The 10,390-nt window shown below is 36.6% G+C and overlaps 2 protein-coding genes across 2 annotated transcripts; one reads left to right on the top strand and one right to left on the bottom strand.

Moving 5' to 3' along the window:
* Window positions 1–531: 531 nt before the first annotated feature.
* Window positions 532–6,102, bottom strand: GCK72_022652 (uncharacterized protein; the record flags this gene model as incomplete). The annotated part of the gene is made up of 3 exons (XM_053734967.1): window positions 532–696; window positions 4,878–5,133; window positions 5,909–6,102. 3 exons carry the CDS (start codon window positions 6,100–6,102, stop codon window positions 532–534), a joined length of 615 nt encoding a protein of 204 aa, XP_053578533.1.
* Window positions 5,873–6,280, top strand: GCK72_022651 (uncharacterized protein; the record flags this gene model as incomplete). The annotated part of the gene is made up of 2 exons (XM_053734966.1): window positions 5,873–6,061; window positions 6,107–6,280. The coding sequence occupies 2 exons, from the start codon at window positions 5,873–5,875 to the stop codon at window positions 6,278–6,280; spliced, it is 363 nt and encodes a 120-aa protein (XP_053578532.1).
* Window positions 6,281–10,390: the final 4,110 nt, after the last annotated feature.

The following is a 10,390-nucleotide window of genomic DNA, read 5'->3' as shown; positions in this document are numbered from 1 at the left end:
GGAGATTGTCTATCGCTTACCTTAAGTGGAAACACATCTGCGTACTCTGCGTATTGGCTCCTGGGAAGAGCGCGCACCACTTTTGGGGTCATATGCCTAGAGTTTTCCCAAGAGCAGTGTGTGACTCTAAAAAGTGATGCGCGCTCTTCCCAGGAGGCAATACGCAGAGTACGCAGGATGCGTTCCCACTTGAGGTAAGCCCTAACCAATCTCTCATCTCATTCTGCCTCCCAGACTGCCTACTGTATGGCTGGTCCCCTTCTGATTCTTTTCGAATGCTATATTCCCATTGTTACCGCTGTCCCAATATCCTATATTTGGCACATTTCTACTTATTTTTACACAGGTTGTAATATTGTGGACTACAAATCATGCAACCTCTTATGATTATGACATCTGGAACGGATAAGAAGGTGTTTTTTCAAAGACACTCTACAATTCCTCCCCATGCCGCCGCTTAGTCGAATGCCAAAGCGTTTGGTTTTTAAGAAATGACGAAAGGAACATTTCCATACTTGAAGAGGCCGCTACCTATTCTGTTCCAGACATGATGCCGTAAGTGGATAAGTAATGGAAGTTAAGAATAAAAATCATTGCTTTCAGCATCTCAAGATCGGAGTCAATAGTTTCTTGGAGTTCCTCGAGAACCGAGTTCGCTTTGGAATGGATAACAGGAAACGAGTAACCAATCAATGGCTAAAATTCGACAATAAAAGGATTTTGCGTATGAGTTCAGCAAAATTGTTGTACCAAAGGACAGTGTTCTAATTCTTGACGGATGGCCGTGATGGAAGAAAATGATAGACGCGAACACCGTAAATAGCAAGAACCTCGAATTTGTTGTACTACCTGATGGTACCACAAGCAAGCTTCAACCATTGGATTTATCGTTCAACAGGCAGCTCAAGAACTTCATTCGAAAACTGGAGACGCAGATTCGATACATCCACCCAAACATAATAATTGCTAGAAGAGAACGGCAGCTGCAAATTGTTCAGTTTATACTGAATTAATTTAAAGCTCCGCGCTACAAGGGCCTGATGGAGAGAGGGTTCTTTTTGAATCAAATACTTGACAAGAGGCCCGCGTATTTTGAAACTCCTGGTCAGTATTGTATGAACGTGAGAGCAACTGGTGGAAAGTTATGTGCTAATTGTCGTCAATTTTCATACTGCAAGTGTTCATATCCTACATGTGGAATATTAATTTGCGTATCGTGTGCATTGGAACACTTGCATCCTTGAATTAACGAAACTCTTTAACAAGCCGTCATTTTATTTACATTTTACTAAATAAATCGATTTAAATATATCATAGTTCATCACAAATAACTAATTAGAAACCTTTAAAACGTAAGTTCTCACACAAAATGAAAGAGACTATGAGAAAAAAGTTGAAACTTGGAGAACTAGTTTTAAAACATATTTTTGTTTAAAAACAAATGGGACAATTAAAACAATTTTTTGAAGGTAATCCAGGTTTCCAAGCAACAGGAAACAGTTTTGTGTTGTTTTAAGAAAAAAATGTTTTTTTTCATTTCTAGCAAAAAAATTCATATGGTCCCCCCTTATGAAAAATAGGAAAAAAATTCTAAAAATTGCCCAAAACTACATTTTTAACCGAAAACACGTTTAAAACATGTTCTTCTAGTTTCAACTTTTTTCTCACAGTTTTGAAGAAGTTGTGAGTGTTTGAAATTTCAAAATAGTGAAAATTAACGATCTTTGAAGACATTTAATGAGAAGGAAAGTCGACAGGACGGCACGAAAACATACAAATAAAAACAATACGTCTTTAAAATACAAAATCTAAATTAATTACCCGCAAAATTAATGTCCTAAGAAAAGATCTGATCATTTATCTTTCACACCCTTTTTCACTATTGAAAAAAACCTTCGAATTAAAATATCTCTCGTAAATGAATTTGAACCCCTGAAAATCTTTGCATATAAATAATGTACATCTTTTGTACTTTCTACCCTGAACGGAAAAAAAATGAATTATTTCGTTAAATTTTTTTAGAACGATTTGAAAATTTTGAAATTTTGAGTTGGAGTCAGTTTTTTAAAAAATTCCCATTTACAAAAAAAAATTTTTCACAACATTTATTTTTTTTCTGGAAGCTCTTGAAATTTGCTACAAATACATGATAATCCTTTTTTTAGAATATCACTTCTAAACAGTGACAAAAAATGATTTTCAAAAATTTTCGAAAAAATTTTTATTTGAAAAATCTCAATTTTTTAAAAACCGGGTCACGTCACAGAAGAACCTTTCGTGGTTCATGTTTTTTTTGCAAAACTCATCAAATGAGCCAAAAAATCGGTACTTTAGGGGGGGGGGGGGGGGCAATCAAAGTACATTCCATGTTAGACAATTTCCCATCTCATTCTGCATTTCCGACTGCCTACTGTATGGCTGGTCTCTCCTTCTAGCCTGATTCTCATTGAATATTAATTTCCCTTATTCCATGGATCCGTACAAGGTGAGTCAATTTTATACTAGGTTCTTTAACTCTGAACACTTGTTTCTTTTATTGCAGACTGAAATCCACGGCTTCCCCAGCGCCATCTGGAACAATGATGACCGAAACCGCATCTTCACGAACAAAAAAAATGACGCTCAACCGAACAGCATCATCAAATGCGGCCCAATCTTCAGCTGGAGGAAAACTGTTCAACGCCGCAGCTCCACCAGCGAGCCGTCAAACTCCAGCTGGAAGAATGGCGCCAAAAATCACAGTTTCACCATCGTCTCATCAAAATCCAGTTACACTGCGATTAGTCTTTTCTCCTGGCTGTAGGTTTACTCACGGTAGACGCGGGTTTAAATCCTCTTGATCTAGAATATATCAGAATTTCAACAAAAAAGTATCAAAACATAATAATTTATTTTCTTTCATGTATTATTTGTTGTTTTAATACCCTTTGAAATAAATACATTTTTGAAGAGTTTGTCTATTTTAAATTCACATTTAATACATTTATCTCCAATTTTCACATACTGAATGTCGATAGACAGATTTGCAATCAATTGGGATAAGAGACAAGCTGTTCCACCTTCGAGCTCATCAGATAAGAAGATGGCAGATGGTTCCCTAAGCAGACAGTTGTGCCAGTTTCCTCTGCTCGTCTCGCACTCTTCTTCGCTCAATGTCTTTGCACTTTCCATTTCTCGCCTACTTTTTCTGCTGCCCCTGTTCTCATTCCATTCAACACTGGGCGTCTCTCGCATTTGGCAGCGTGCCAAGTAGACGTCGACAAGCGAGGGGATGCGAGTCAAGGGGACAGAGTGGGAAGAAACAAAAAAGTAGAGCGATAGATCATGGACGGGAAAGAAAGAATGGAAAAGAGTGAAAAAAGACTATTGACCTTGGTAATCAATAAATTTGTTCATACAATAATAATCTTTTCCATTTATTAGTAAGCCATTTTTGATTGGTTCACGATTTGTCATATTTTGCTATTTCAGTCAAAACTTCGAGTTCCTCGGCTCTTCTCCCTTTCCGCCGCTCTCCGCTTTCTCCTCGCCATATCTACGCCCTCTTTCATCATGTGTGTCATGCGGCCCCGTGGTGTAGTGGTAGCACGTCGGGCTAGGAATCATTCCCCTAGCTGGAAGCGTTGGTTCGAATCCTTCCGGGTCCAAATGTTTTTTACATTTTTGTAAAGTGTAGTTTTATGGTCCACGGGATGATTTCAAGTGAAACTATGTAAAACATTGAGAAACACCTTTTTGAGAGTAAAAGAGAAAAAGTTGATGAAACACAAATTTAGAGAGCGGTGAGATAAAAAAGACTAGAAAAGTGATAGAAGGCATTCTGAAACAACGAGAACGAGAACCGGGTGCGACCATGGAAAAAATTATGAGTCTGTGAAAAGTTAAAAAATGTGAACTAAATCTGAGCTTCCTTATTTCGGGTACCTCATCTGATGAAAACGTTGATTTAGCATTTCTATTGTGAAAATGACTTTTTATTGTTTTCATTAGAAAACTTTAGAAAAAATGACTCGCCAAAACCATAACTTGTTTGAACTTGTCCAACAAACTAATGTAGCTGTTCGGCCAAAATCAATAAAGATTATTGAATGAGGATTCCACGCGATTATTTGCGAGTAGTCTCACATTGTGATGAACATAAAATGGGACCGTCAGGTAACTGCATCAACTGTCATTTTTAAGAATACAGTAATTCATACATCCGCGTCATGAATCACGACAACGTAGGCAAGGAAAGACCTCATTTTCTCATTTTGTTGGTTTCTGAAGATTTTAACTACATCTGAACAGCAAAAAAAAATTTCAAAAAAGAAAAACCAGAGGGAACTAAGAAAACGTGAAGAATAGTCAGCTCACATTATAAACTTCAGACTGTAACCTACTTGCTAAGGGAACCATCTGCCATCTTCACATCTGATGAGTTCAAAGGTGGAACAGCGCGTCAATTGGTTGTAAATATGTCTATCGATATTCAGTATGTGAAAATGGGAGATGAATGCATTTGAATGTAAAAATGAAATAAAGAAATTTACTTTTTAATTAATTTATTTCAAAAAGTATAAAAACAACAACTGATATACAAAAGAAAATAAATTATTCTGTTCTGTAACTTTTTATGGATTTTTTTGGATATTGTGAGGACAAGTCTAATCGGTTCCGACACAGATAAGAATGGTGGGGGAAGACAATAATATAGAGAATATCCCGTTTTTGAGAGTTTCGGTTAAAAGTTCAATGATTTCTAGATCAGGAGGATTCATATCCGCGTCTACTGAAGTAATCCTCAGCCCGGATGAGTATAGAATGCTCGCAGCGTAACTTAGCCAGTCTAACCGGTACCGACACAGATAAGAATGGTGAGGAAAGTCAATAAAAACTAAAATTCGATTGATCACATATCCAAAAACAACTTCTCCTGAAGCGACGTCCGTTTTGTTCATCGGAACTCGGAAACCGAACGTATCCAGATCATAGAGGACATCCTCATTTTTCTTATTTTGAATAGGGTCGACTTCTTCGCCTTGATGAAACTCTCTGTAGACACTCAGATCATATGGTGTATTATTGACGTTAACTTCAAAATTGGTAATCCGAAGATAATAATTCGGGAACGTTTTCCAATTGTCAGATGCTCTGAAATAAATAAAATAAGGAATAAACTCGTTTTAAACATGAAAAGACTTACCTTTGAAAACAGAAATTCAGGAGAATGGGGAAGGGGTAACTAGAATTGAAAGAGAATCAGAGGGAAAGGGGCGACCAGCCATACAATAGGCAGTCTGGGGGGCAGAATGAGATGGGAGATTGTCTATCGCTTACCTCGAGTGAGAACTCATACTGCGTACTCTGCGTATTGACTCCTGGGAAGAGCGCGCACCACTTTTTAGAGTCACACACTGCTCCTGGGAAAACTCTAGACAAACTACCCCAAAAGTGGTGCGCGCTCTTCCCAGGAGTCAATACGCAGAGTACGCAGATGTGTTTCCACTTGAGGTAAGCGATAGACGATCTCCCATCTCATTCTGCCTCTCAGACTGCCTACTGTATGGCTGGTCGCCCCTTTCCCTCTGATTCTATTTTAATTCTAGTTATCCCTCATTCTCTTGTATCTCCGTCTTTAAAAGTAAGTTTTTTTGAATAGTTTTTTAGAAAAATAGTATAGAGTTTTCAGTTGGGAACGTGATACGACCACTCGTTCAATAATCTTTGCAAACGTCAGTTTTCAACGAAGACGGATTTCACTGTGTACTTTAAGGCTCGTACGAAGAATGCCATGGAAATAAAACCACCACTGCTCACTGAAATAATTAGGATGCAAAGGTAAACAAAAGGATAATCTACATACTATTCAAAGCCATCGTTTTAGGTTACAATGAACCAGCCGATCACCCCGAAACTGCTTACCAACCGATTCCTTGTCAATCTGGAGTCGTTCTTCAATGACATTTCAATGAATGGTTTCCAAACCAATGAGTTGAGTGGACTTCTCCGATGGATAAGACTAGTCAGAGAGGACGAGGAGACTCGTGGATACAAATTCAGTGCGGACCAGCTATCTATTGTAATTGATACCTGCTTGAGCTTGATGGTTAAGTAGAGCATGAAGGATGAGATTACAAAACAATCGACACTTCTTCCACTGATGAATGATTTTTTGGACGGATTATTGGCTCAAATGAAGGAAATCGGATGCCCAAAGTCACAATGGCTGTCACTGAACATGTCCATTGTGAGAAGAGGAGGATCAAGAAAGAAGAGCAATGAGTCAGCTACAACATAATAGCTAATCACTTTTCCAACATGATTAATAATTTGATCGGACTTTGGTTTATTGATTTAATTGTTTTTTGTTTTGTATTGTGTTGTTGAGTTTTTCCTTTGAATAAATAATTTTAAAACAAGATTTTTGAGTGTCTTTAGTTATCTCATTATACAGTAGAACGAGACCCACGATTTCAGATTCTTCAAGTTTTCGATTGTTTGAACCATCCGCGCCCTACGGAAATTCGCCTTTTATCATCGTCTCTCACAAGGGAGTATTTGCACAACAATGATGTACATCTTTCGCACTTTTTACCCTTAACAGGAAGAAAATGAATAATCCCGTTAAATTTTTTTCAGAGCGGTTTGAAATTTTCGAAAATTCGAGTTGGTGTCTGTTTTTTTTAAATTGTGTTCTTGTTTGAAAAAATCAGTTTTGGTCTGTTTTTCAGACAAAAAAGTTTTTCCGATTTTTCATAAGGGGGGACCACATGAAATTTCGGTTAGAAATGGAAAAAAATGTTTTTCTCAAAAACGAACCAAAACTGTTTTCTGTTGTTTTGAAGCCTAAATCATCTTTTTTTTGGTCGTTTTTGAGAAATTTTTTTCCATTTCTAACCGAAATTTCATGTGGTCCCCCCTTATGAAAAATCGGAAAACTTTTTTGTCTAAAAAACAGACCAAAACTAATTTTTTCAAACATGAACACGTTTAAAAACTTTTTCCCGAAGGTTCAACTCTTTGCTTACAGTTTTGAAGAAGTTATGAGTGTTTGAAATCTCAAAGTATGGAAAATTAATGATTTTTGAAGAAATTTTATGAAAAGGACAGTCGACAAGACGGCACGTTTACTACTAGAAAATCAACAATGCATCATAAAAATACAAAATTTCTTTTATTTTTTCATAGATATCTTGTTAGAATTCTGACCTCTTATCTTACAGGCTCTTTTTGTATACTGAAAAAAGCATTCAAATTGAAATTTCTCTGGTAAATGGCGGGTACCCCCCTAATGTTTTTGCACAACAATGATGTACATCTTTTGCACTTTTCACCCTTAACAGTCATAAGGGGGGACCCTTATGTGATTTTTGAAAAAATCAAAATATCTCAAAATGGTGCAAAGGTTTTTCGATGATTTTAATTGGACCTAATAGAACTTTTTACGGAAAATACGAATATGATTTGAAATTCGAGTACTTCTAGAGGGATTTTTCGAGAAAAGTTGGAAAAACCTGAAAGTGAAATTCACTTGAACGGTTTTTGGAGTCTGAGGAGCTGAAAATTTGTGTAGGGGTAGTCAAAAACACTCCTAACATGTTGCGAAAGTTTCCTAAAGTCATTTGAAACATTGAAATTTTTGTGAATTTTTGGGTGAAAAGTCAATTATGGGGCATATTTTTTTAGGATGACGTCATAGGGGACTGGTGACATATTTTTTGTAAACCACTACCATAGGGTATATATGCTGTAAAAAGAGTTTGGATTGAAAACACTTTTTGCAACTGTGCCAAGAGGAATCCTAATCTTACAGACAACGCGCTTAAAACAAACTTTAATGTATGGGAACGTCAAATATACAACTGAACAGAGCTGTGCGGAATTCCTTCTTCCTTCTTCCTTCTTCCTTCTTCCGGGCATTTTTTCACTTCCTTCTTCCTTTTTCCTTCTTCCTTTTTTGAAATTTTATTTCTTCTTCCTTCTTCCTTCTTCCGTTGAAATTGTTCGCCACTTCCGACTTCCGCGTTAAAAGTTCACAAAAATTTTGTAATTTTCGACGGAATTTCAGCGGAGTTTTGGTGATTTTTAATGGAATTTTGTATGCAAAACAACGCCAAAATTGGTTTTCAGGGATGGCTAGAAAATTTTTTCCTCAAATTTTTCATTTTCAAAATGAACTTCCGACTTCCGGGTTCGGACCCAACTTCCTTCTTCCTTCTTCCGGGCTTTTTTCACTTCCTTCTTCCTTCTTCCGGGCTTTTTTCACTTCCTTCTTCCTTCTTCCTTCTTCCTTTTTGAAAATTTTCGTTCCTTCTTCCTTTTTCCTTCTTTCTTTTTGAAAATGTTATTCCTTCTTCCTTCTTCCTTCTTCCTTTTTTGAAAATTTTACTTCCGCACAGCTCTGCAACTGAACTATAAAACAGGTGTAAAAAAATTCAAAAAATTGTTCTCAGTAGGGTTTGAACTCGCATCCCTCAGAACCGGAAAAAAAATTTGAAAAAAATTTTGAAAAAAAAATTTTGAAAAAAATTTTGAAAAAAAAAATTTGAAAAAAAAAATTTGAAAGAAAATTTGAAAAAAAATTTTTGAAAAAATTTTTGAAAAAATTTTTTTGAAAAACAAATTTTGAAAAAAAGTTTTGAAAAAAAAATTTGAAAGAAATTTTGAAAAAAAAAATTTGAAAAAATTTTTGAAAACAAAAATTTGCAAAAAAATTTTTGAAAAAAAATTTTGAAAAAAAAAATTGAAAAATTTTTCGCCGACATTCATATACGCCTTTGACTCTCGATATGAATGTGGCCGGCATAGCTCAACTGGTTAGGCTGCCGGCCACCGAACGGAGGATCGGAGGATCGAACCCCTGAATTGGTGGAATAAATCAATTCAGAAGGAGGAGCCATGGAGGAGAGAGCAAATAACGAATAAAGAAAAAGGACGTCATGGGCGATAAAGGTGGAGAAGAAAAAAACCCTTTTGTATTTGAGAAGATTTTGGGTTCTAAGGGATACTGGTTCGGAACCCACAGAGTACAAATTTTTTGAAATTTTTTTTTGCACGTGTTTTAATGGTTCAGAATGGTGATCTTAAAACTCCTATCGATAAAAATGTTTTTGGAACAGTTTTTTGGTTTTCAGAGATGCTGGTTCGAGCCCCACTGGGTGCGTAATTTTGAAATTTTTCAAAAAAAAATTGACGCAGGTTTAACTTCCACTGAGTGTATCCTGTTAAAAGATCGTTGACGTAGTCGGTCTGTTTTTCTGAGGCCTTCCATTGATGAATGATTTTTTGAACGGATTCTTGGCTCAAATGAAGGAATTCGGATGCCCCAAGATCACAATGGCTGTGACTGAGTATGTGAATTGTGAGAAGAGGAGGATCAAGAAGAAGGAGCAAAGAGTCAGCTACAAAATAATAACTAATCACTTTTCCAACATAATTGATAATTTGATCGGACTTTGATTTATTGATTTAATTGTTTTTGCTTTGTTTTGTATTGTGTTTTTGAGTTTTTCCTTTGAATAAATAATTCTAAAACAACATTTTTGAGTGTTTTTAGTTCTCTCATAATACGGTAGTACGAGACCTACGATTTCAGATTCTTCAAGTTTTCAATTGCTTGAAATTGCTTGAAATTGAATTGAAATTGAAAGTGGTGCGCGCTCTTCCCAGGACCCAAGACGAGACGCAGAGGACACAGATGTGTCACCACCTAAAGTAGGTCATAGATAATCTTCCATCTCATTCTGCCTTCCCGACTAACCAGGACGCAGAGCTTTGTTATTACCTAAATCATTCTCAATCGAGTCGTATGCACAGTCATTCATCCTTTTCCTGTCTCTCGTTTTTTTTCGTTTGTCTTTTTCTGCTCGACTTTCTCTTGTGATTTTATTTCGAAAGAGTTGGGCAGTGACATAGAACTCTCCAAGATCTATATTTTGGTATATATTTTTCTGCTAACAAGATCGAGTTTGAAAGAACTTATGCGCCCGGCGGTAACTGAAGTTACGCGCCCGGTGGTAACCCGGTTTTTGTCTTGACCAGAACAGCTGTAGTTTTCCTTGTTTTGAAAAATAGAAATCATCGAAAAACAAAGTTTTTACGGAGAATTGCATTCAATTTTTAGAAAACAAGAAGCGCTACACTGGTAAACGGAACCATTAGTGTTACGGTAGGCTTTTAGCACAGGACCATACAAATGGCTCACAATATCATAGAGACACGCGGCGCGACCGCAACGCCTACTTCATGAATCAATATCTTCTCATTTCTCTGTCATTTCAAATTAAAATATTGATCATTTTCCAGAGGAGGTTGTTTTTTATGACCATTGAGGTTACCGCGTAGTTAGCTGGCCGATCTCATCATATGCACAGTCATTTTTTTTTCCTGTCTCTCACATTTGTTCAGT

This window comes from Caenorhabditis remanei, chromosome X, assembly GCF_010183535.1.
Source record: "Caenorhabditis remanei strain PX506 chromosome X, whole genome shotgun sequence".
Classification (NCBI taxonomy): Eukaryota; Metazoa; Nematoda; class Chromadorea; order Rhabditida; family Rhabditidae; genus Caenorhabditis; species Caenorhabditis remanei.
Note: the sequence above shows the minus strand (reverse complement) of the source record. Positions and strands in the feature narration are given on the sequence as shown.